The 27,200-nt window shown below is 45.5% G+C and overlaps 1 protein-coding gene across 6 annotated transcripts in view; it reads right to left on the bottom strand.

Annotated features, from left to right (window-relative positions):
• The window catches only part of CACNA1B (calcium voltage-gated channel subunit alpha1 B), a 391,414-nt gene that overhangs the window by 53,978 nt on the left and 310,236 nt on the right, over positions 1 to 27,200 (bottom strand). For all 6 annotated transcript variants that reach the window (XM_075324631.1, XM_075324630.1, XM_075324633.1 and 3 more), the window contains 7 exons: positions 13,608 to 13,704; positions 11,943 to 12,103; positions 11,726 to 11,863; positions 10,493 to 10,694; positions 9,291 to 9,455; positions 9,047 to 9,157; positions 2,787 to 2,870 (listed from right to left, as the gene is read on the bottom strand). In XM_075324631.1, the coding sequence (XP_075180746.1) occupies positions 2,787 to 2,870; positions 9,047 to 9,157; positions 9,291 to 9,455; positions 10,493 to 10,694; positions 11,726 to 11,863; positions 11,943 to 12,103; positions 13,608 to 13,704 (958 nt within the window). The remainder of the gene's footprint in view (positions 1 to 2,786; positions 2,871 to 9,046; positions 9,158 to 9,290; positions 9,456 to 10,492; positions 10,695 to 11,725; positions 11,864 to 11,942; positions 12,104 to 13,607; positions 13,705 to 27,200) is intronic.

The raw sequence follows: 27,200 nt of genomic DNA, 5'->3' as shown, positions 1-27,200 counted from the left end.
TGATTGACAAGTTATCATCTTTCCTGTGGATAGTAGATAACTTTTATCACATTACAGTCACACTCCCACTGATTGACAAGTTATCATCTTTCCTGTGGATAGTAGATAACTTTTATCACATTACAGTCACACTCCCACTGATTGACAAGTTATCATCTTTCCTGTGGATAGTAGATAACTTTTATCACATTACAGTCACACTCCCCCTGATTGACAAGTTATCATCTTTCCTGTGGATAGTAGATAACTTTTATCACATTACAGTCACACTCCCCCTGATTGACAAGTTATCATCTTTCCTGTGGATAGTAGATAACTTTTATCACATTACAGTCACACTCCCACTGATTGACAAGTTATCATCTTTCCTGTGGATAGTAGATAACTTTTATCACATTACAGTCACACTCCCCCTGATTGACAAGTTATCATCTTTACTGTGAATAGTAGATAACTTTTATCACATTACAGTCACACTCCCCCTGATTGACAAGTTATCATCTTTCCTGTGGATAGTAGATAACTTTTATCACATTAGGGGTACTTCTCACATAGCGAGATCGCTAGCAAGATCGCTGCTGAGTCACGGTTTTTGTGACGCAACAGTGACCTCATTAGCGATCTCGCTGTGTGTGACACTGAGCAGCGACCTGGCCCCTGCTGTGAAATCGCTGCTCATTACACACAGTGCTGGTTCATTTTTTGCTCGTTGCTCTCCCGCTGTGAAGCACACATCGCTGTGTGTGACAGCGAGAGAGCAACAATCTGAATGTGCAGGGAGCAGGGAGCCGGCGTCTGGCAGCCTGCGGTAAGCTGTAACCAAGGTAAATATCGGGTAAACAAGCGAAGTGCTTGGCTTGGTTACCCGATATTTACCTTGGTTACTAGCGTCCGCCGCTCTCAGGCTGCCAGTGCCGGCTCCCTGCTCCCTGCACAAGTAGCTGGAGTACACATCGGGTAAATAAGCAAAGCGGTTTGCTTATTAACCCAACGTGTACTCTGGCTAGGAGTGCAGGGAGCCAGCGCTAAGTGGTGTGCGCTGGTAACCAAGGTAAATATCAGGTAACCAAGTGCTTGGTTACCCGATATTTACCTTAGTTACCAAGCGCAGCATCGCTTCCACGCGTCGCTGGTGGCTTGGGGCTGGTCGCTGGTGAGATCTGCCTGATTGACCGCTCACCAGCGACCATGTAGCGACGCACCAGCGATCCTGACCAGGTCAGATCGCTAGTGGGATTGATGGAGCGTCGCTAAAGTGTGACGGTACCCTTACAGTCACACTCCCACTGTTCAGCAAGTTATCATCTTTCCTGTGGACAGGTGATACCTTAAAGTGGTTGTCCAATTTTCTATCCACAGGAAAGATGATAACTTGTCGATCAGTGGGAGTGTGACTGTAATGGGGATACAAGTTTTCCCATTCTGCTGATCAGTGCAGGTCTCAATGTTCAGATCCCCCACTGATGAACAAATTATCACCTGTCCTGTGAATATGTGATACCTCAGAGGGGTTGTCCAGTTAAAACAAGCTACCCCCTATCCATAGGAATGATGATAATTTCTTGATCAGTGGAAATCTCACTGTAATGGGGATAACAATTTTCCCCATTCTGCTAATCGATGCTGGTCCTACTGGTCACACCTCCACTGATCAACAAGATATCGTCTTTCCTGAGGATAGGGGTCGTCCGGTTAAAACAAGTTATCTTTCATCCACAGGAAGGATGATTACTTGTTGATCGGTGGAAGTCTCACCGTAATGGGGATTACATTTTCCCCATTCTGCTGATCAATGCTGGTCCTACTGGTCACACCTCCACTGATCAACAAGATATCGCCTTTCCTGAGGATAGGTGATACCTTTAGAGGGGTCGTCCGGGTCCCGGCAGTCAGACCTCAACCGATTAACAAGTAGTCACCTTTTCTGTGGATAGGCTGTCCAGTTAAAGCAAGCTATCCCCTATCCACAGGAAAGATGATTACTTGTTGACAGGGGATGTGTGTCTGTAATGGGGTTAAGCGTTTTCCCATTCTGCTGATCGGTGCGAGTCTCAGTGGTCAGATCCCCAGTGATAAACAAGTTATCACTTGTCCTGTGAGTACGTGATAACGTGTTTTAACTGGATAACCCCTTTAAGCTATATATTGCCAACTTAAGGGTATTATGCACAGAAATTGAATGGCAGCAGTCACCAGGTTCTGTGACGTGGACATCTAGGCCCTCCATGATATGGTGGTTCTGTCAGGCACCATGTTCTCTCTTAGGCCTCATGCACAAATTTTCTTGTACAAGAAAAACGGACCTAAAAAGGGAAGCAATTGCCCAAAACAACTAATTAGATTCCAGCTTTTTTGTGAATGTAGGAGCATTGTGCACTGATGATCCTCAAGGACAGCAAAGATAATGACCTATCCTTACGATAGACCATCAATATCCAACCTTTGATCAACTGGCCAGCTCCTATGGGCATCCTAGCTTAAACCAGGCACAGCTCTGTACTTTTAGGAGTGATATTAACTTGAGCTGTTCTTAGTTCATCTACAAACTATGAGATTTGGTGAATAAACTATTGGCCGCTTTCACCCATCATCAACAACAACATCGTTTTTTTAAGGTGCCCCAAAAAAGCCTCCTCTATTGTGCGTAGTTAGCAGATTTATCTAAAGACCATAAACCACATATATGTCTTTTGTAGTAAACAATACAGAGTCTCTATCACATGAATATACTGTGGTCTCACGTTCTGTGTCTGTATCACTTTTGTTGTTAAGTAAAGTCTACTTACCGCTATCTCCGTTACTAAAATATCAGTAATACTTCCCAACACTGTGACAAAGTCAAAGATATTCCAAGCGTCCCGTAGATAATTCTGTGTGAAAAAACAGGAGATTATTTTACAATATGATAGAATTTTAAATGGAAGAGATACCACCAAATGGATATTCATGTACTGATGGTGATTCTGGTGCTGCATTTATCTACTGATGGTGTTCTGGTGCCGTATTCATGTACTTATGGTGGTTCTGGTGATGTATTCATGTAATGATGTTGGTTCTAGTGACCTATATACAGTGGAAACTTTGATTACGAGCATAATTTGTTCCGGGAGTGTGCTCTTAAACAAAGTCACTCTTATATCAAAACAAATTTTCCCATAGGAAATAATTGAAACACAGAAAATTGATTCCACAACCCAAAAATATTTACTGTATTTATACAAATTTATTACAGTAATGCAAAATAATGTACTGTATTCATACAAAATTATTACAGTACACTAATACAAAATACTTTGCAGTACAGAGGAAAAACATAAAAACAAATTAAACTGCACATTAGCTTATAATAGAATTGTTGGTGTGCGGGAGGTACAGTATAGAGCGAAAAAATGATGTATAAATATGACAACATTTATTCTAGTACAGTACACAAAAAACCACCCCAAATCTATTCTCCCCAAAATAAGGGCAGAACTAAGAAAAATGTGGGGTAGGAATACTGCACAGACAGATTACAGTACAAGCAATGTGCTGCACTGGTTAGCAGAAAAAATGTACAGTACTGTATCCACAAATGCAAATTGATAGACATGCTACATAGTATATACTGTACTGTACAATGGTATACTGTATACAGTACATATGTACAGAAAGTTACCTCCAGTTGGTTTACACAGAGCACGCCAGAGCGGGTCCGAGCGCGATGAAAGGACAGAACCGGAAGTGTGCATGGTCAGTATTTGCTCTTATTGTAAATCATTGCTCTCAAACCAAGTTACAAATTTTTAAAAAGCTTTGCTTGTCTTGCAAAACGCTCTCAAACCAAGTTACTCTTAATCTGAGGTTCAACTGTATTTAATTATGATGGTTCTGGTTCTATATTTATGTACTACTAGCTGTAGTACCCGGGCGTTGCGTGGGATAGTAACTGTTTCTCTGTCTCTCTCCCAGTCTCTGTCTGGCCTTTTCTGTCTGTCACTGTGTGTCTGTTTCTGTCTGTCTGTATCAGTCTCTCTGTCTGTCTCTGTATCAGTCTCTCTGTCTGTCTCTATTTCTGTGTCTGTCTGTGTCTGCATGTCTCTCTTTGTCTGTCAGTCTCTTTCCCCGTCTGTCTCGTTCCAGGTCTATCTCGTTCCAGGTCTGTCTCGTTCCCCGGTCTGTCTCGTTCCCCGGTCTGTCTCGTTCCCCGGTCTGTCTCATTCCCCGGTCTGTCTCATTCCCCGGTCTGTCTCTTTCTTGTCTGTCTCTTTCCCCATCTTTATCTCTTTCCCTGTCTCTTTACTTGCCTTTATCTCTTTCCCAGTCTCTTTAATTGTCTCTGTCTCTTTCCCAGTCTCTTTAATTGTCTTTATATTTTTCCCTGTCTCTTTAATTGTCTCTGTCCCAGTCTCTTTCCTTGTCTCTGTCTCTTTCCCTGTCTCTTTCCTTGTCTCTGTCTCTTTCCTTGTCTCTGTCTCTTGCCCCATCTGTTGTTTTCCCAGCCTGTCTCTTTCCCAGTCTGTCTCTTTCCCCATCTCTGTCTCTTTACTTGTCTCTGTCTCTTTCTCTGTCTCTTTCCTTGTCTGTCTCTTTTCTTTTCTCTTGCCCTGTCTGTCTCTTTCCCTGTCTGTCTCTCTGTCTGTCTCTTTCCCTGTCTGTCTGTGTCTTTTTCTGTCTCTCTATCCGTCTCCCCACAGACATCTTATTACCTCACACATAAGCTTCTTATACTAACAATTTATTTTGTTCCTATAGCAACCAATCACAACTGCTATTAATAACCGAATAGCACTGATGATGATTTTAGTTCCTAATTCATGTGATGATAGTTCTGTAGATGAATAAAGCACCAGAACAAGCATCACTACATGAATACATCAACAGAGTAATAGGTAGTACATGAATACAGCACCAGAACAATCATCAGTAAAAAAAAAAATGCAAAAATGGAGCCCAAAATATTGAATTTCAACATGAGGTTGCTCCATAGGCAACACTGTATAGGTGAAATGTGTATAGGACCCCTACCTTTCGAAATTCTCCATAAGTTTGCATGATTACTGCTCTATTAACTTGTATGGTCCTATGGAAAAGGTGTGCGCATGCGCCATAGCTGCTCCTATCGACAGCAAATCGAATGGTAATCATGAATGTGCTGTACTGCTCCAATCATACAGCTGACCTTAAAACCTCCTATTTTATGATAATTGTGGGTCCTAAGTGAGTACACATGTACCAAATCTCCTATGTTTATTGGGAAACCCCCAACTTTTGTGTTGGAGCCAAATAATACTCACCCATAATTTTCATCGCCATTAACTAAGTGAGAATATAGCTTTGCAGATCAACAAATATAATGTAGAGTAATGAAAAAGGGAACAGTAATCCTAAAAAAAAATTGATTTTCATTTCTCAGCTACCAAATCATTTCCTGTCTGTACAGTCGACATGGCTCTTTCTACAAAGCAGATACACCGGAGACGAAAACAACATACATGGAATTTTTTGAGTTCTTCTGTGTATTTTATACAGTGCCTTGCTAAAGTATTTGGCCCCTTTGAATTTTTCAACCTTTTCCCACATTTCAGGCTTCAAACATAAAGATAAAAATTTTAACGTTATGGTGAAGAATCAACAACGAGTGGACACAATTGTGAAATTGAATGATATTTATTGCTTATTTTGATCTTTTGTAAAAAAGAATAAACTGAAAACTGGGGCGTGCAATATTATTCATCCCCTTTACTTTCAGTGCAGCAAACTCACTACAGAAGTTCATTGAGGATCTCTGAAAGATCCAATGTTGTCCTAAATGACTGATGATGATAAATATAAGCCCCTGTGTGTAATCAAGTCTCCGTATAAATGCCCCTGCTCTGTGATAGTCTCAGTGTTCTGTTTAAAGCACAGATAGCATCATAAAGACCAAGGAACACAACAGGCAGGTCCGTGATACTGTTGTGGAGAAGTTTAAAGCCGGATTTGGTTACAAAAAGATTTCCACAACTTTAAACATCCCAAGAAGCACTGTGCAAGCGATCATATTGAAATGGAAGGAGTACCATACCACTGCAAATCTACCAAGACCCGTCCGTCCATCCAAACTGTCATCTCACACAAGGAGAAGACTGATCAGAGATGCAGCCAAGAGGCCCATGATCCCTCTGGATGATCTGCAGAGATCTACAGCTGAGGTGGGAGAGTCTGTCCATAGGACAACAATCAGTCATACACTGCACAAATCTGGCCTTTATGGAAGAGAGGCAAGAAGAAGCCATTTCTCAAAGATATCCATAGAAAGTGTTGTTTAAAGTTTGCCACAAGCCATCGGGAGACACCAAACATGTGGAAGAAGGGGCTCTGCTCAGATAAAACCAAAATCGAACTATTTGGGCACAATGCCAAACGATATATTTGGTGTAAAAGCAACACAGCTCATCACTCTGAACACACCATCCCCACTGTCAAACATGCTGGTGGCAGCATCATTGTTTGGGCCTGCTTTTCTTCAGCAGGGACAGGGAAGATGGTTAAAATTAATGGGAAGATGGATGGAGCCAAATATAGGACCATTCTTGAAGAAAACCTGTTGGAGTCTGCAAAACACCTGAGACTGGGACGGAGATTTGTCTTCCAACAAGACAATGACCCCAAACATAAAGCAAAATCTACAATGGAATGGATCACAAATAACCGTATCCAGGTGTTAGAATGGCCAAGTTACAGTCCAGACCTGAACCTAATTGAGAATCTGTGGAAAGAGCTGAAAACTGCTGTTCACAAACACTCTCCACCCAACCTCACTCATCTCCAGCTGTTTACAAAGGAAGAATGGGCGAGAATTTCACCTCTCCATGTGCAAAACTGATAGACACATACCCCAAGAGCCTTGTGCTGTAATTGCAGCAAAAGGGGGCGCTAGAAAGTATTAACTTACAGGGGATGAATAATATTGCACGCACCAATTTTCAGTTTATTATTTTGTATAAAAGTTTAAAATAAGGAATAAATTTCGTTCCCCTTCACAATTGTGTCACTTGTTGTTGATTCTTCACCATAAAATTTACATTTTTTATCTTTATGTCTGAAGCCTGAAATGTGGGAAAAGGTTGAAAAATTCAAAGGGACCGAATACTTACGCAAGGCACTATATATATTTATTTGTGGATTATTCCTAGTAAAGGTGATTGGTTCCAAAAGATTTGGGGGCTGATTCGGCAAAACTGACGTATTGAACACCAGACTTGATGCAGTTGGGGCACTTCAATAAGCGGCGTAGACCACTTAATGAATGTGGAGCATGTTTCTTTGCGCCAGAGACAGTCGGTAACTGCAGTATATTTTTTGCTGTAATTTGCGCCACTTTTGTGCCGTAAAATATAATGGATTAATTCGGACACCACTAAGCTACTCCCTCCTGCAAAAGTCTGCCCTCATAGTTGTCAAAAACCTCAACTACTTTGTAACAGTTTCACGTCTGTTTTCTGGCCCAAAATGTTTCATGAATCGGACCCTTGGTCTTTTATTGGAGATATCTCATAGGATCATAGAAAGGTAGAGTTGGAAGGGACTTCAAGGGCCATCGGGTCCAACCCCCTGGGAGTGCAGGTTTTTCTAAATCATCCAAGCTATATGTTTATCCAGTTTCCACTTGAAGATTTCCATTGATGGAGAGGTCCCTTCCATCTGCAGTATTATAGTCCTTCAGAATATCCATTCATGCTCTGGTTGCCCAGGATGAGAAAATATAACCCAAAATGTTTTTGTTTTTTTTATTTCCATAATTATCTTTTGTTTAGTCAGCTTTAGACTTTGATGTTAACGTAGGGGACAACCTCTATGTCTGATTGACCAAGGTCTGACTCCGGCACCCCCGCCGATCAGCTGTTCTCGGAGTAGGTGGTGGTAACAAGCAGCCGGAAATGCTCAGTTCTGGAGCTGCTCTGTCTTCTGATAGTGACCGCAGCCGGGTACTGCACATCCACCTCCTATTGAATGTGAGGAGCATGTGCAACACCCGTGGCTACTATCACTTGACGGGACAGCTCCAGAACTGAACATTTCCGGCTGCCTTCTGCCGGCACCGAGAACAGCTGATCAGCAGGGGTGTCGGGAGTTGGACCCTGTCCGATCACACATTCATGACCTATCCTAAAGATAGACCATATATGTAAAAGTAGTGGCCAACTTCTTTAAGCAAAAGTGTAAGGTCCGCTTTACACGCTGCGACATCGGTACCGATATCACTAGCGTGCATACCCGCCCCCATCGTTTGTGCGACACGGGCAAATCGCTGCCCGTGGCACACAAAATCACGCGGACCCGTCACACTACTTACCTGCCTAGCGACGTCGCAGAGACCGGCGAACCGCCTTCTTTCTAAGGGGCGGTTCGTTTGGCGTCACAGCGACGTCACTAAGCGGCCGCCCAATAGAAGCGCAAGGGCGGAGATGAGTGGGACATAACATCCCGCCCACCTCCTTCCTTCCTCATTGGCGGCGGCCGCAGGTAAGGGGATGTTAGTCATTCCTGCGGTGTCACACGTAGCGATGTGTGCTGCCGCAGGAACGACGAACTACATCGTCCAAGCAGCAGCAGCAGCGATAATTGGGAAGAGGGAGTGATGTCACCGATGAGCGATGTTGAACGTTTTTGCGACAATTCAAAATCGCTCATAGGTGTCACACACAACGACATCGCTAATGCGGCCGGATGTGCGTCACAAATTCCGTGACCCCAACGAGATCGCTTTAGCGATATCGTAGCATGTAAAGCCACCCTAAGACTTGACATGGAGATATGTGAAAAGGTTTGATCATAGGTACCCAGATGGTGAGACAACCAAGTGAAGCAGCAGAAGTGATCAGTCGAGCTCTGCTATCCACCAACATCGAAGATGCAGCCAATCTTGAGTGTCCTTAGAGAGAAGCGCATCTGATCCTTTTTTTATGCATTGGTGGGGATCTCTGCACCTGGATCCCCAAAGATCAATTCAAAAATGCACAATATAGTATTATAATATTTGATCTATCTATCAATAATTGTGATCTCCTGGGTAGGATCTTACCAGGACACCAAAGGCGACAATCTTTAAAATACACTCCAGCGAGAACATCGAAGTGAAGATGATATTCAGGCATTTTAGCATTTCTTCGTATGTTTCAGATGCTCCATAGAACTAGTAGAAAAGAAGGACACAAAAAGATCAAGGTCGTCAAAGCTCTTGTTATAAACTTCACATTATGGGCTTTGTTTCAAGTCTTCTCATTAGTTATGTAACATATCAAATTATAACTATGAGGAGGTCTTACCTTCATCATGAGGACGATGGTGTTCAAAGCAATCATTACCATAATGAAGTACTCAAATGGAGGAGAAACCACAAACCGCCACATTTTGTACTGAAATGACTGCCGATTTTGTGGCATGTATCGCGTTAGGGGCTTGGCGCTTATTACAAAGTCTATGCAGGCCCTCTGCGGGAATAGAGGAAAAAAAAATAAATATGTCTACCAGGGTCATCAATTCTCAAGGTTACCAGTCATGGAGAAGTTATGACAATAACACAATTTTAAGGGGTAATCCCTATCGTTGTAGGCATCATCGTTGGTGACTCCAATAATGATGCTGGCTACTTCTCCCATTAGAAGTTGAAAGTGATGGCGGTCCGTATAGGACAAACTGTTTTACCATTAATGACTCAATAAAATTCCAACATCCTTGGCGACATTTTGGGCCACTATCCAAACATCTGTATATATAGTTATGTGTCTGGCCTTCTCAGCTCTCTTAAAATCAGAAATATCTCAGCAGGGATTGATCTGCTACCTTGGAAAGTCTAGTTCCAAGGCAGTTGGAATGATATACCTTATGTCACGATTCCTCTGTGCAGAGCATCTTGCCTTTGGAGATGCTCTGCTGCGCTTTCCTGAGTTACTTAGCTAGCAGTTTGATTGACAGCAGTGGATTCCATGTTGGTGCTGATTACTCAGATGTTCCACCTCCCTGATAATTGCTCAGGCTTCTTTACTGAGCATGCTCGCCCCAGAACCTTGCCAATTGTATTCTCTGGTTCTGCCGTTGTGCTGTTGGCTTGTGTCTCTGTTAGTGTTCTGATCTCTGTTCTCTGACCCTGGACTGTTACTTGACTCCTCTCTGCCCGCTCCCGGTTCCTGTCTTGACCGCCTGTGTTTTTGACCTCGGACCGTTGCTTGACCACATCTCTGCTTTCTCCCTGAACTTATTACGTGCTCTCCTGGTTTCTGACCCTCGGATATTGACCTTACTATGTCTCTGTTTACTCCTTGTAATCATACGTGTCCTCCTGTTAACAGACCCTGGCTTCCCTGACTACTCTTCTGTCTATTCTTCCCGTAAGTAGTGGCTAGCATCACACCTTACACGTCTCGGAGTTACACAATACCTGAAGCAGGACACATTTGATGTATCGGAATGTAATCAGTTTTATTCTGATTCTGGTATTTCTCTTCTCCCATCCCCAACATGTTCTCACCTCGTTCTTCTCCAGACTGCACTCTGACATGACCTTATCTCCTTGCTCTTGGAATGTGATGATAATCAAAGCTACAAAAATGTTTACAAAGAAGAAAGGAAAGACCACAAAATAAACCACGTAGAAGATGGACATCTCCATTCGGAAGCCGGGTGTTGGACCTTGTTCCTCGTAGGTGGCATCCACAGAGTGTTTAAGGACACTGAAAAACATGAGCAGCATTCTATGTTTAGACTTATTTTTTTTGTTTTCGTTATTACCGTCTGTGATGGTGTGATATTGTGGGTTGTGTATCATTTTGTGTATGTTCATATTTTAAGTGTGGTGCTCTGTCCATTCTGTGTATTCCTTGTATGTAGATTGTCCTGTATGCAGGTTAATCACCCCCTGCCGGGCTTTTGTCCCTAAGTCTGGGGGAGAAGGGGCCTTGGATGCACCTAAACTCTCTGCTTACCTGGGGGATTATTCATTGTGGCTGAGAACGAAAAGAGAGAAGGAGTAAGATTGATCCTCTGAGGGAGAAGCTTGACACCCCAGGGAGACTGTGAGAAACCCCAATTTCCCTGGAAAAGGACTGCTGGAGGCTTATGACTAACCTCCTGGGACATTTATCCCATTACTGGACTACTTTACTCTCTGTGTGGTGGATTATTTGAAGGACCTTCTGTTTTGCTTGGAATAAAGGATCTTTGGATTGTTCACCCATCTCCAGCTTTGTTGACTGTGTGATATCGGAGAAGGACCCCGTGACACCGTCCTATATATGGTACCTTACTGTTGACCCACTAAACCTTTCCTAACATGTTTACTGCTCCCTTCCTAGACTGGACCTCCTAATCTCTGTCTACAATGCACTCTCCTCTCATCAATATCCATTTTGAACCATTTATGGTTTCCCTATGTCCACCACTTTCCTGTACTCTCTCTTCTCCAACTTTTCCACTTTTTTTTTAAAAAAAAAAATGATCATAAACCCTAGATAGCCAGCAGCCAAATATTCAATGGGGATTCTTCCAACTCTTCCTCCATGTTTGACCAAGTTTTCATGGGTTCTCAATGAGGAGACGAACGATAGGTTTCTCTCAAGAATAAAGGGATTAGGTAGTTGACAATCAACATACCTGACTCTACTTTTCTTTGACGTCTGTTGGAACAACTCCATGTACATTAGATCTGACATAGATTTGTAAAGAGCATGAGAGCAATATTCAGTTTTTGGAATCAGACACTCACTTTGGCCACCCTTCTCCGGTGGAGACCGTAAACAGAGTCAAAAGAGCCCAGAGCACATTGTCATAATGGAAGTCGTATTTTTTCCATTGCCTGGCTTGAGCGCGCACATCGTCATTTTCATAGTTCAAGTATTCTCCCCTAGACAGAGAAAAAGCCATGAGGACATCCAATCTGTTACGATTCATGAGGTCGTATCCTCGGAGCAGCCAACACCTACCTGCAGTCTTTCTCTAGATCTTTTGACTCATCTGTACAGTAGAAGAATTTGCCCTTGAAGAGTTGAACTGCGATGACCGCAAAGATGAACATGAAAAGCATATACACGATGAGGATGTTCAACACATTCTTCAGAGAGTTTACCACACAATCAAAGACGGCCTGGCGAAAGAAAAATATGGTAATGTCTCTGCATTTCTGACCCTAGTATCAGGTCCTATAATGCCACTTTGACACAACTGTAAAACTGCCAAGGGTTAGTCTGCATTATGCCCATGGCACCCTCCTAGATCATCGTAGAGCCCCATTGTGATCTAATTTCGCTTTAGTAGAACCCAAACCACAGAGGTTGGTCTTTTCTCCTTCTGCTGACGCCTACATGCCTATTTTAAGACATCCCCCTTAAGAGCTCTACAATGTAATCAGTGGTGGTCGGATATCTCGGACCTCATTAATTGCAAAAAGATAAAAAAAAATGTAAAACGATTATTTATATTTCCCTTTTATTAATTTGACAAATTTTATCCATTTTCTAGATGGCATTTGGAAATATTAAAAATGTATGTGTGTTTGGTGTCCCTACTCCGTATGAGAAAGATGGCTGAACCTGACAATTTTGGCTTCATCTGCCAACCATTCGATTTGTACGAGAGTGTCACGACTCTACTCCAACCATCGGCAAAATTTGGAGGAAAGAAAAATCAGGCATGTTGTAATTCAGCATGTCCTATTCTTTGCTCTCTTAGGCCTTCTTCACATATGCATGTCTTTGGTATGTGTGATGTCCATTTTCAATTTGCATACGTACCAGAGACATGGACACATGTAAACCCTTTAAAATCAATGGATCTGCGCACACGTTCGTGTTTTGACTCGAACCGTGTGTCCGTGTGGAGGTGACATGTTCGTTTTCTGCCGGCAGCATGGGTGTCACACGGACCGCACACTGAGGTGATCCGTGTGACACGTACCGGAGCAAACATGTCACTGAAAAAGAAATGTATTTTTATACTTATCTGTCTCCGGCGCTGCTGTAACTCTTGCTTCCGAGCCCTCTCATTATGCTCATGAATATTCAATGCACTGACTGCGGACCTGGAAGCAACAGCAGCCCTGGAGACAGGTAAGTATACTAGTTTGTGCTGTCTGCGTGCTATACAGATGTCACATGGACAGCTCATGGACGGACATACGTACCTACACCACGGACCGTGCAAAACATTCGTCTGTTGCATGGACTTGTGAAGGAGGCCTTAGGAAATCAGCTGCCTCCAGACAAGTTTGGCAATGTCTAATTTTCCTTTCCCCACTGAGAACACTTGAAAGTTCTTTGTGTACATAAGTATGTTGGACTCAACTGGGCCGAACGTATATATGTTCACCATGGTGAAAAGAACGAGATGCTGCCAGATACTTCTGGTGGGAAATTATCTCCCTTGAAAGGATTGGTCATTTGGATTTCGACATGACCCATCCTAGTTTTGACATAACAAACTTTAGGCGAAGATCTAAAACAGATCAGATTGTTGGCCAATTCCACCTAAATTGGCAAGTTTAGAAACAAGTACCTGACTGGTTAATATGGTATTAAAAAAAATCCACAATGGTTCTTTAACATAAGTTTATATCAGATGCTGGAAAAATACGATGTAAAGACAAAGCCAACCTTTAACTTGGGAAGTCTCTTGATGGTCTTCAGTGGACGCAGAACACGAAGGACCCGCAGGGATTTGATAGTGTTCAGATCTTTCCCTTTGTTCCCTCTACAGAGCACACAAACACAGAGGTATAGTCAGAAACCAAAAGACAGGAACGGGCGCGAAATCAAGAGACATCCCAAAGGAGTTGTGTTCGTCGTTCTCTTCTTTTGAAGAGACCCGGCTTCAGTTTATGAATGAATTATGCATCAGGGTTGTCATACTTTGCCAACCACCGTTACTTATAATACAGAGAACCGTGATATAAAACTAGAAGACGGAAGATCTACGTTGCCCACATTGTTGTAGTCTTGATAACGTTATTGGCTCATAGTTCGTGGAGTCATTGTTTTTAGATTAGTGCAGTCAAAATTGAAACCCTATTCATAGACCTAAATGGAAAGGGTGAACCCTCTGTAACCCCTTATTAAGATATTTTTGGGGCTCCTCAATCCAAAAATTCCAAACGATTCTGTGTCTTGGCAGAATGAGACATGCCTCCATTACTAGTAGGCTACATAACCAACATCAGTCTACCCGGTTTTCCCTGAAAATAAGACCAGCTCTGAAAATAAGCCCTAGTAGGAATTTTTTGGGCTTTTTGGAGTATGCTTAAAATATAAGTCCTACTCTTAAAATAAGCCCTAGTTGGTAGTTCCAGAGGGCTTGGTTCTAGGTGCCGCTTGCACCAAATTACGACCCAATGGATTTCATGAAGCCTAGTTAGTACAGACCATGTGGTGATCGAAATTTTCTTCAGGGACTATGTTATATAATTACAAAGTTACATAGGTTGAAAAAAGACCTAGGTCCATCTAGTTCAATGTTATTGATGACCTTGACAAAGCACAGGATTGGTGAGGCTCTGACATCCGATCAGCTTGGCGGTCAAACGCATACAGTGTGTGGAGTTCAGACAACCCGGTTCCGTACAATATGTAGTAGCCATTCTTAGGTACTTGAGCTCAGATCCAATTATCTGCAGTACCTAGAATGGCCACTATGCAGTGTACTGAGCTACGCTGTTATGACTCCATATGCAATGTACATTCGGTGCCCATGGGACCTTTAGGCGGGCTTTGCACACTACGACATCGCAGGTGCGATGTTGGTGGGGTCAAATTGAAAATGACGTACTTCCGGCATCGCATGCGACATCGTAGTGTGTAAAGGCTCGATGATATGATTAACGAGCGCAAAAGCGTCGTAATCGTATCATCGGTGCAGCGTCGGCGTAATCCATAATTACGCTGACGCGACGGTCCGATGTTGTTCCTCGCTCCTGCGGCAGCACACATTGCTGTGTGTGAAGCCGCAGGAGCGATGAACATCTCCTACCGGCGTCACCGCGGCTTCCGTAGAATATACAGAAGGAAGGAGGTGGGCGGGATGTTTACATCCCACTCATCTCCGCCCCTCCGGTCCGATTGGCCGCCTGCCGTGTGACGTCGCAGTGACGCCGCACGACCCGCCCCCTTAATAAGGAGGCGGGTCGCAGGCCAGAGCGACGGTCGCAGGGCAGGTGAGTGCATGTGAAGCCGGCGTAGCGATAATTTTCGCTACGCCAGCTTTCACAAGATATTGTACCTGCGACGGGGGCGGGGACTATCGCGTGCGACATCGCAGCATCGGCGTGCGATGTCGCAACGTGCAAAGCCCGCCTTAGTTCAGGACAACCCCTTTAAGTGGAATCGCAAGCGAATCATAGTATGGATGCTGTAGAACAGCTACTAAACTTAACCAACATTATGATTGTTTACTCTCGTCCCAGAGCTTGCCATAAGCGTTTTTTCGTCCATTACATTTATCCATGGTTGGTCAGTGACGGTTGGACGACTACACCAGTAGTTAAATTTAATAATTTGGACATAATGACCAACTAACCTTAGCTGTGATCTGTGGCCAGCTCCGGGCTTCCATTAATGGGATACATATATGTTGTTTGGCCCTTTTTGTCAAGATATCTGCCATCTCATATCACAAACAGACACCAACGTCTGTAAGAATATGGTCTTAGGAGGCCATTTTTGGCTGACCAAAATCTCTAGTGTTTGGCCAACCTGTCAATGTGTTTGTCAATGGTGTCAATGGATTAAGGTTCATTGGCATCTCCCTGACAGTTCAATCCAAGAGCTTCAGGGTACTGAAACTGACCACCATCAGACCACTGCTTACAAGTTCTATAGCAAAGAGCTTGTATGCGCAGCACTCCATCCACCACTGATAGACTGCAGAGGTGGTCGGTATCCTAGGCAATAAGCAGTCGGCAATAAAATCAAAACTACTTCCTGTCATGATTCATGCATGGCTCTGCCGTTCCTGAGCTGGTGCATGTATGCTGTTTGCTCTGGCCTCGTTCCGGGGATCACGCCACCATATCTTGGTGCTGCTGCCTCTGGAACGCCGCCAGTAATAATTCCGGCTCTGCTGTGGCTCCGTTCCTATGAGGCGTGCTCTGGGTCTTGTCCTGCTACTGTTTGTCCTGACCTCTGCTCCCCTTGCCCGATCTGAGTTTCATTCCTCTTGCCTCAGCTGACCTGACCTCCGTTTCCTCGACCTGACCTGACCCTCCCACCCGTCCTTTTGTCCATACCTCTCTGTCCTCTGATCTCCTGTCCTGTCCTGTGTTCCCCATGTCCTCCCCTGTGCTGTCTTGCTCTCCCGGTATCCGACCTCGGCTCTGTTCTTTGACTTCGGCTTGTTTTCTCCTCGGTACCGAAGTGACATCCCGGCTTGACCCTGACTGATTAACTTTCCGTGGTCTTGCTAGTGACCTCTAGAGGGCTTCTGTCTAACTACACTCAGGAATTTTTTTTCCTACCTGAGTCCATGCGCCCCCTAGTGGTAGCTTGACACTTCCGTTGTTAGAGGATTACTTATTAGAGGTAGAATTTCAAAGTGTTTTCCATTAGGAATTTTATACATTAAAGAAGAGAAAAAAAAGATGGTCTGCGAGCACTAACAAGAACTAGTATACAGTAGGTTGGCATGTCTTGAAAATAATCTTCATTGGTGTCACAGTCTACGGATAATGTAGAATTATGATATTTATACATAGGCAGTATAACATGTTCGGTTCCTCTGTATTATAGGCACACATGCTGTTGACTAGACGGATATGCAGGAGCACTGGCAAGAAGGGAGGCAGCAGGCCAGGATTGAAAGATTTCTCGATTTCCTGATACATCCTGCAAACAACAGTTTGATCGTAGATAACATTCAATCCTGGCGCTGTTGACTTGTTTATAGGTTAAATCAGATATGTATTCTTGTTAGATATTAACCAAAACCTAATTCCCAAGGTTACCAATGCTTGTCCACAGCCTACAGGGGTCTTCCCCTAAAGCAGAACATGCGATACACATGCGTATCCTGGTTATTCATGCAGACCTGTTGTGAGTAATACCATGTGCCGGATTGGACAAAAGAAGAGGACAATGACAGGTCCACTTCCGAATATCACAACCGTGTGATAAAAGACTATTAAAAGGAATCTGTCAGGACGATCTAACTAGTTAAACTAGTGGTACAGCTGTATAGGTCCTATTAAAACAATAAAAACGATACCGGTCTTGTATAAATCCGATGTTCCAGAGCTGAGTAATCAAGCATCGAAGTAAAGTGCAAATTAACCTGGAAGTGCTTTGGAGGCGTGTCATTGTTTTTGGTGTCAGCATGGACACGCCCCCAATGCAGTCTAATTTGCTTATAGCTTCAAAGTGTGATATCTCAGTGCTAGAATATCGGAATTCTATAAGACTGGTATCGTTTTTATTGTTGCATTCAGACCTATACAGCTGTGCCACTATTTGCATTATTAAATTGTTCAGAAAATTTTACCTTCTTTGGTTCAAAACAAAAGAACAAAAAAATGACTTGTGGGAATTATGTCCATCACAGCACAGGTATAACAAGTCATCAGAGTGGAATGGCGGAGGGAGAGGGTGCGGATTACGGTTGCCCCTCTTATAATACAATTATATTGTATTCCTGAGGTTAGTCAGGGTTGAATGAGGTAAGTGAATGGGTGGATTACTAAATGCAGAGATCATGCCTTGAACCCTGATATATCATAATGAGAGGGGGTGGATCGGCACTCAACATTCATGGACACTTATGGAAAACTGGTGCGGAAGGAAAAAGATGTTGTAAAGGAGAAACCCATCAGATTTTTTGGGAAGAGACTTTTTGGTCACTGCAGGTTCCAGTAGTTTTAATGCTCAAGCTGAGAGTCTCTTGATTGCTAAATTTTGTCTATGGTGTATGGTATTTGTGGGGCATTTAATATGGCAATAAAGGTAAATGTGGACACATTACAACCATGAAAATGGCGCAAGTTCCAAGAAATCTAGACCTGGTGGATTTCCTAAGACTCGTAAGCCTCCAACTTTACTCTGGAGGATCCAAGTACTCAATGGCAAACCCAACGACTTTAGGGGGACTGTAATGCTTAATTTTATTCTTGTGGAGGCGCTGCAAGGAAATCTGACATTTGTTATTTTCTGTATTTGATGCCCCCACAAACGGGAGACGGTAATTCTTCTTTTTAAGGACATAGTGGTGCGTAATGCCCATATGGTTGTCTACGTCTACTGTGTGATACAATGGGACTCTTAAAGAGCTACTCCTATCTTGTAAGCTGATGGAATATTCCATTACTTTGTGTGAGGATGCCCCACCCTGGAGGAGGCTCCATCCCCCACACTGGAGGAGGCTCCATCCCCCACACTGGAGGAGGCTCCCTCCACCATCCTGGAAGAGGCTCCATCCCCCACCTTGGAGGAGGCTCCATCCCCCACCCTGGAGGAGGCTCCATTCCACACACTGGAGGAGGCTCCATCCCCCACCCTGGAGGAGGTTCCATCCCACACACTGGAGGAGGCTCCATCCCCCACATCGGAGGAGGCTCCATCCCCCACCCTGGAGGAGGCTCCCTCTCCCACCCTGGAAAAGGCTCCCTCTCCCACCCTGGAGGAGGCGCCATTCCCCACCCTGGAAAAGGCTCCTTCCCCCACCCTGGAGAAGTCTCCCTCCCCCACCCTGGAGGAGTCTCCATCCCTTACCATGGATGGGCCTCTAAACCCCACCCTGGAGGAGCCTCTAAACCCACCCAGAACAAGCCCCTATCCCCATCCCCACTTATACCACTTACTTTGGCAATGCCAACATGTACTTGGTCCTTTATTGAGTGAGGGTTTGCCCTCTGGGACCCCCCCAATTCTGAAAAGGAAAGGGGTCTATTTTTATTTTTTTCCGCTTAACCGGCTGTGCAGGGCAACTGCTGCAGTGAATTGGACAACAGGCATCAGGTGCACTGCTGCGCAAGGAAAGACTAAAGAGGTGTAGAATCGGCCCAGTTGGTGGGGGCATAGAGGGTCAGACCCTCAACAATCATAAAGCTATGGCATATTCTAACGATACAATGAGCCGGGATTGCCTCTGATTTTAGGAAGGTTGAAATGGTGGAGAGAGGATCAGATGGTATCATTCCAATGAGGCTAAGATATAAGTGAAGACATACAGGAACCCCTGTATGTGCCGGAAAAATAAAAAAAGAATAAATTGAATTTACCCAACAAAACTCCTAGAGAAGAAAAGAGAGAATCCAGCGACAAGGAGACAAAGAGAGAGCTTATAATCAGTGACATACACACAAAATTCCCACAATGCAAAAAAAACAAAAACAAAAAGACTCAACAGCAGCACAGAGTGTTTACAGCGCAGACAAATAGTCCATTCATCAACAAATACATAAATGATTATACGCGATTAGGTGCTAAATCTGCCCTTTTCATACAATGATGAACACTGTTCTGGTAAGTACAATCACTTTTGCAATTTACAGCTTATTAAAATTTGCAGCCGTTCTTGAGATATTAACACTTTTCTGTTGTTTTGTTTACAGCTTGTTGCCTAGGAGACCGACCACCGCAACTTTCTAGCTTGTAAGCACTGCGCTGAAGCCGGCCGGGATCAGGAAGAAATGGCGATCTTGGCCAGCTTCAAAACAAATGAGCCGTAAGCAATGTTCATGCTCTAGTATTTGCAGGGGTGGTCAGTCGCCAAGGGAACAAGCTGTAAACAAAAAGAAAAGCATTAATATATCAACAGCTACAAATATTAATAAGCCATAAATTCCAAAATGTCTTGTATTTATAATCCCTATACCTCAGTACCCATTTATGAAATTGGAAATAACCCTTTAAAATATATATTGCTGACTTATGGTGACTTTTTTTTTGTTACTGTAAAGTCAGCTTGAATTAATTGGTGTTTTATATTTTAGAGACAGATTTTATGCAGAAACCATACAAAAAAATAAAAATATCATATTTACTGTATGTAAGAGCACATAAAATACATTGCTTTTTAAATTTATATTATTATTATTTATTATTATAGCACCATTTATTCCATGGCGCTTTACATGTGATATTATGGTGCAATTACAAAAAAAAAAATACTTTGCTGATAATTGCAAAAAAACGCTAGATACCATAAGAAAATTTACCTAATAGGTAATTATCCTCCATTATGAAGTTGTACTTTAAAAAGGACCTGTCATCAGGATGCGTCCAGTTTTTCCTTTTATTTTTCTGTTCTCCTGAGTATTTATTATATTTTTTCAGTTCCAGAGATATGGGCACTTTTTAGTTAGTGCTCATTTTAATGGTCTTTAGTAAAGGGGCGTGTCTCCCAGATCCTCTAGGGTGTGTCTTACAGGGTCCTCTAGGGCAGTGTTTCTTAACTCCAGTTTTCAAGACCCACCAACAGATCATGTTTTCAGGTTCTCCCTAATGTTGCAAAGGTGATGGAATTATTTCCTGTCTAATATTGAGAAAAACATAATGTGTTGTTGGGTCTTGAGGACTGGAATTTAGAAACTCTCCTCTAGGGTGTGTCTCAGAAGATCCTCTAGGGCGTGTCTCAGAAGATCCTATAAGGGCCGCTTTACACACTACGACATTGCTAGCAACTGCTAGCGATGTCGAGCGCGATAGCACCCGCCCCCGTCGTTGTAACGATATGTGGTGATCGCTGCCGTAGTGAACATTATCGCTACGGCAGCGTCACACGCACATACCCATGCAGCGACGTCGCTGTGAACGGTGAACCGCCTCCTTTCTAAGGGCGTCACAGCGACATCACAGCAGCGTCACTGAACCGCCGGCCAATAGAAAAGGAGGGGAGGAGATGAGCGGCCGGAACATGCCACCCACCTCCTTCCTTCCTCCTTTTCCGGTGGACGCAGGTAAGGAGATGTTTGTCGTTCCAGCGGCGTCACACATAGCGATGTGTGCTGCCGCAGGAACGACAAACAACATCGTTACCGCAACAGCAACGATAATTGGGAAGGGACCCCCATGTCACCGATGAGCGATTTTGAACGTTTTTGCGACGATTCAAAATCGCTCATAGGTGTCACACGCAACGACATCGCTAAAGCGTCTGGATGTGTGTCACAAATTCCGTGACCCCAACGAGATCGGTTTAGCAATGTCGTAGCGTGTAAAGCCACCTTTAGGCAGTGTTTCTCAACCCCAGTCCTTAAGACCCACCAACAGATGTTTTCAAGTTTTCCTCAATTAGACTTTCAGGATTTCCTTAATGTTGCAAAGGTGATGGAATTATTTCCTGTCTAATATTGAGACAAAAAAAGATGTGTTGGTGGGTCTTGAGGACTGGAGTTGGGAAACACTGCTCTAGGGCAGTGTCTCAGGATCCTCTAGGGCAGGGGTCCCCAAACTTTTTACACAGGGGGCCAGTTCACTGTCCCTCAGACCGTTGGAGGGCCGGACTATAAGAAAAACTATGAAAATCCCTATGCACACTACACGTATCTCATTTTAAAGTAAAACAAAAAGGGAACAAATACAACATTCAAAATAAAGAAATAGTAAATATAACACTTACATACACTGTACCCCCAAATACAGCACAGTGCACCTCTGAAATGTGCTTCTCTCTCCCCCATATAGGTCCAGCACTCTGTCCCCATATAGGTCCAGCTCTCTCCCCCATATAGGTCCAGCTCTCTCCCCCATATAGGTCCAGCTCTCTCCCCCATATAGGTCCAGCTCTCTCCCCCATATAGGTCCAGCTCTCTCCCCCATATAGGTCCAGCTCTCTCCCCCATATAGGTCCAGCTCTCTCCCCCATATAGGTCCAGCTCTCTCCCCCATATAAGTCCAGCTCTCTCCCCCATATAAGTCCAGCTCTCTCCCCCATATAGGTCCAGCTCTCTCCCCCATATAGGTCCAGCTCTCTCCCCCATATAGGTCCAGCTCTCTCCCCCATATAGGTCCAGCTCTCTCCCCCATATAGGTCCAGCTCTCTCCCCCATATAGGTCCAGCTCTCTCCCCCATATAAGTCCAGCTCTCTCCCCCATATAAGTCCAGCTCTCTCCCCCATATAGGTCCAGCTCTCTCCCCCATATAGGTCCAGCTCTCTCCCCCATATAGGTCCAGCTCTCTCCCCATATAGGTCCAGCTCTCTCCCCCATATAGGTCCAGCTCTCTCCCCCATATAGGTCCAGCTCTCTCCCCCATATAGGTCCAGCTCTCTCCCCCATATAGGTCCAGCTCTCTCCCCCATATAGGTCCAGCTCTCTCCCCCATATAGGTCCAGCTCTCTCCCCCATATAGGTCCAGCTCTCTCCCCCATATAGGTCCAGCTCTCTCCCCATATAGGTCCAGCTCTCTCCCCCATATAGGTCCAGCTCTCTCCCCCATATAGGTCCAGCTCTCTCCCCCATTTAAGTCCAGCTCTCTCCCCCATATAGGTCCAGCTCTCTCCCCATATAAGTCCAGCTCTCTCCCCATATAAGTCCAGCTCTCTCCCCATATAGGTCCAGCTCTCTCCCCCATATAAGTCCAGCTCTCTCCCCCATATAAGTCCAGCTCTCTCCCCCATATAGGTCAGCTCTCTCCCCCATATAGGTCCAGCTCTCTCCCCCATATAGGTCCAGCTCTCTCCCCATATAGGTCCAGCTCTCTCCCCCATATAGGTCCAGCTCTCTCCCCCATATAGGTCCAGCTCTCTCCCCCATATAGGTCCAGCTCTCTCCCCCATATAGGTCCAGCTCTCTCCCCCATATAGGTCCAGCTCTCTCCCCCATATAGGTCCAGCTCTCTCCCCCATATAGGTCCAGCTCTCTCCCCCATATAGGTCCAGCTCTCTCCCCATATAGGTCCAGCTCTCTCCCCCATATAGGTCCAGCTCTCTCCCCCATATAGGTCCAGCTCTCTCCCCCATATAGGTCCAGCTCTCTCCCCCATATAAGTCCAGCTCTCTCCCCCATATAGGTCCAGCTCTCTCCCCCATATAAGTCCAGCTCTCTCCCCCATATAGGTCCAGCTCTCTCCCCCATATAGGTCCAGCTCTCTCCCCCATATAAGTCCAGCTCTCTCCCCCATATAGGTCCAGCTCTCTCCCCCATATAGGTCCAGCTCTCTCCCCCATATAGGTCCAGCTCTCTCCCCCATATAGGTCCAGCTCTCTCCCCCATATAGGTCCAGCTCTCTCCCCATATAAGTCCAGCTCTCTCCCCATATAAGTCCAGCTCTCTCCCCATATAGGTCCAGCTCTCTCCCCCATATAGGTCCAGCTCTCCCCCCATATAGGTCCAGCTCTCTCCCCCATATAGGTCCAGCTCTCTCCCCCATATAGGTCCAGCTCTCTCCCCCATATAGGTCCAGCTCTCTCCCCCATATAGGTCCAGCTCTCTCCCCCATATAGGTCCAGCTCTCTCCCCATATAAGTCCAGCTCTCTCCCCATATAAGTCCAGCTCTCTCCCCATATAGGTCCAGCTCTCTCCCCATATAGGTCCAGCTCTCTCCCCCATATAGGTCCAGCTCTCTCCCCCATATAGGTCCAGCTCTCTCCCCATATAGGTCCAGCTCTCTCCCCCATATAGGTCCAGCTCTCTCCCCCATATAGGTCCAGCTCTCTCCCCCATATAGGTCCAGCTCTCTCCCCCATATAGGTCCAGCTCTCTCCCCCATATAGGTCCAGCTCTCTCCCCCATATAGGTCCAGCTCTCTCCCCCATATAGGTCCAGCTCTCTCCCCCATATAGGTCCAGCTCTCTCCCCCATATAGGTCCAGCTCTCTCCCCCATATAAGTCCAGCTCTCTCCCCATATAAGTCCAGCTCTCTCCCCATATAGGTCCAGCTCTCTCCCCCATATAAGTCCAGCTCTCTCCCCCATATAAGTCCAGCTCTCTCCCCATATAAGTCCAGCTCTCTCCCCATATAGGTCCAGCTCTCTCCCCCATATATGTCCAGCTCTCTCCCCCATATAGATCCAGCTTTCTCCCCCATATAGGTCCAGCTCTCTCCCCCATATAGGTCCAGCTCTCTCCCCATATAGGTCCAGCTCTCTCCCCCATATAGGTCCAGCTCTCTCCCCCATATAGGTCCAGCTCTCTCCCCCATATAGGTCCAGCTCTCTCCCCCATATAGGTCCAGCTCTCTCCCCCATATAGGTCCAGCTCTCTCCCCCATATAGGTCCAGCTCTCTCCCCCATATAGGTCCAGCTCTCTCCCCCATATAAGTCCAGCTCTCTCCCCATATAAGTCCAGCTCTCTCCCCATATAGGTCCAGCTCTCTCCCCCATATAAGTCCAGCTCTCTCCCCCATATAAGTCCAGCTCTCTCCCCATATAAGTCCAGCTCTCTCCCCATATAGGTCCAGCTCTCTCCCCCATATATGTCCAGCTCTCTCCCCCATATAGGTCCAGCTCTCTCCCCCATATAGGTCCAGCTCTCTCCCCCATATAGGTCCAGCTCTCTCCCCCATATAAGTCCAGCTCTCTCCCCATATAAGTCCAGCTCTCTCCCCATATAGGTCCAGCTCTCTCCCCCATATAGGTCCAGCTCTCTCCCCATATAAGTCCAGCTCTCTCCCCATATAGGTCCAGCTCTCTCCCCCATATAGGTCCAGCTCTCTCCCCCATATAAGTCCAGCTCTCTCCCCCATATAAGTCCAGCTCTCTCCCCCATATAGGTCCAGCTCTCTCCCCATATAGGTCCAGCTCTCTCCCCCATATAAGTCCAGCTCTCTCCCCCATATAAGTCCAGCTCTCTCCCCCATATAAGTCCAGCTCTCTCCCCCATATAAGTCCAGCTCTCTCCCCCATATAAGTCCAGCTCTCTCCCCCATATAAGTCCAGCTCTCTCCCCCATATAGGTCCAGCTCTCTCCCCATATAGGTCCAGCTCTCTCCCCCATATAAGTCCAGCTCTCTCCCCCATATAAGTCCAGCTCTCTCCCCCATATAAGTCCAGCTCTCTCCCCCATATAAGTCCAGCTCTCTCCCCCATATAAGTCCAGCTCTCTCCCCCATATAAGTCCAGCTCTCTCCCCCATATAAGTCCAGCTCTCTCCCCCATATAAGTCCAGCTCTCTCCCCCATATAGGTCCAGCTCTCTCCCCCATATAAGTCCAGCTCTCTCCCCCATATAAGTCCAGCTCTCTCCCCCATATAGGTCCAGCTCTCTCCCCCATATAGGTCCAGCTCTCTCCCCCATATAAGTCCAGCTCTCTCCCCCATATAAGTCCAGCTCTCTCCCCCATATAGGTCCAGCTCTCTCCCCATATAGGTCCAGCTCTCTCCCCCATATAAGTCCAGCTCTCTCCCCCATATAAGTCCAGCTCTCTCCCCCATATAAGTCCAGCTCTCTCCCCCATATAAGTCCAGCTCTCTCCCCCATATAAGTCCAGCTCTCTCCCCCATATAAGTCCAGCTCTCTCCCCCATATAGGTCCAGCTCTCTCCCCATATAGGTCCAGCTCTCTCCCCCATATAAGTCCAGCTCTCTCCCCCATATAAGTCCAGCTCTCTCCCCCATATAAGTCCAGCTCTCTCCCCCATATAAGTCCAGCTCTCTCCCCCATATAAGTCCAGCTCTCTCCCCCATATAAGTCCAGCTCTCTCCCCCATATAAGTCCAGCTCTCTCCCCCATATAAGTCCAGCTCTCTCCCCCATATAGGTCCAGCTCTCTCCCCCATATAAGTCCAGCTCTCTCCCCCATATAAGTCCAGCTCTCTCCCCCATATAGGTCCAGCTCTCTCCCCCATATAGGTCCAGCTCTCTCCCCCATATAAGTCCAGCTCTCTCCCCCATATAAGTCCAGCTCTCTCCCCCATATAGGTCCAGCTCTCTCCCCATATAGGTCCAGCTCTCTCCCCCATATAAGTCCAGCTCTCTCCCCCATATAAGTCCAGCTCTCTCCCCCATATAAGTCCAGCTCTCTCCCCCATATAAGTCCAGCTCTCTCCCCATATAAGTCCAGCTCTCTCCCCATATAGGTCCAGCTCTCTCCCCCATATAAGTTCAGCTCTCTCCCCATATAAGTCCAGCTCTCTCCCCATATAAGTCCAGCTCTCTCCCCCATATAAGTCCAGCTCTCTCCCCATATAAGTCCAGCTCTCTCCCCATATAAGTCCAGCTCTCTCCCCATATAGGTCCAGCTCTCTCCCCATATAAGTCCAGCTCTCTCCCCATATAGGTCCAGCTCTCTCCCCCATATAGGTCCAGCTCTTTCCCTCATATAGGTCCCATGCTCTTCCCCATATAGGTCTCATGCAGTCTCCCCCATATAGGTCCCATGCAGTCTCCCCCATATAGGTCCCATGCAGTCTCCCTCATATAAGGCCAGGTCTCTCCCCCATATATGTCCAGCTCTCCCCCATATAGGTCCCATCAATCCCCCATATAGATCCAGCTCTCTGATTCTCCTCCATGCCCAGTAAAAAAAAAGTGAAATTCTGCTTTACCTACCACTGCAGCCGCTCCCGCGCTGTGGTCCCGGCTCCTCTGTCTTCGGCTGTAAGGCCTAGATGAGCACGTCGTGCGTCATGATGTAATCATTCTAGGTCCGGACAACGAGTGCCGAGCGTCTACACAGGAACGAGACTTCCCGTGTAGCGCTCGGCGGGTTATTTCAATTGTAAGCGCCTGTGCGCTTGCAATTGAAATAACACAAGGAAATTGTGAGGCGGGCTGGGTAAATGGCCTCCGGGGGCCGGATTCGGCCCGCGGGCCATAGTTTGGGGACCCCTGCTCTAGGGCATGTCTCATAGGATCTTCTAGAACGTGTCTCACAGGCTCCTCTAGGGCGTGTCTCGCAGGATCCTCTGGGGCAGTGTTTCTGAACTCCAGTCCTCAAAACCCACCAACAGATCATGTTTTCAAGTTTTCCTCAATCAGATTTTCAGGATTTCCTTAATGTTGTACAAGTGATGGAATTATTTCCTGTCTAATATTAAGGAAAACCTGATGTTTTGATGGGTCTTAAGGACTGGAATTTAGAAACACTCCTCTAGGGCGTGTCTCACAGGATCCTCTAGGGCAGTGTTTCTCAGCTCCAGTCCTCATGACCTACCAACAGATTATGTTTTCAGGTTTTCCTCGATCAGGTTTTCAGGATTTCCTTAATGTTGCACAGGTGATGGACTTATTCCTTGCCTAATATTGAGGAAAACCTGAAAACATGATGTGTTGGTGGGTCTTGATGACTGGAGTTGAGAAACACTCCTCTAGGGTGTGTCTTACAGG

Source organism: Anomaloglossus baeobatrachus, chromosome 9, assembly GCF_048569485.1.
Source record: "Anomaloglossus baeobatrachus isolate aAnoBae1 chromosome 9, aAnoBae1.hap1, whole genome shotgun sequence".
NCBI classification, from domain to species: Eukaryota; Metazoa; Chordata; class Amphibia; order Anura; family Aromobatidae; genus Anomaloglossus; species Anomaloglossus baeobatrachus.
Note: the sequence above shows the minus strand (reverse complement) of the source record. Positions and strands in the feature narration are given on the sequence as shown.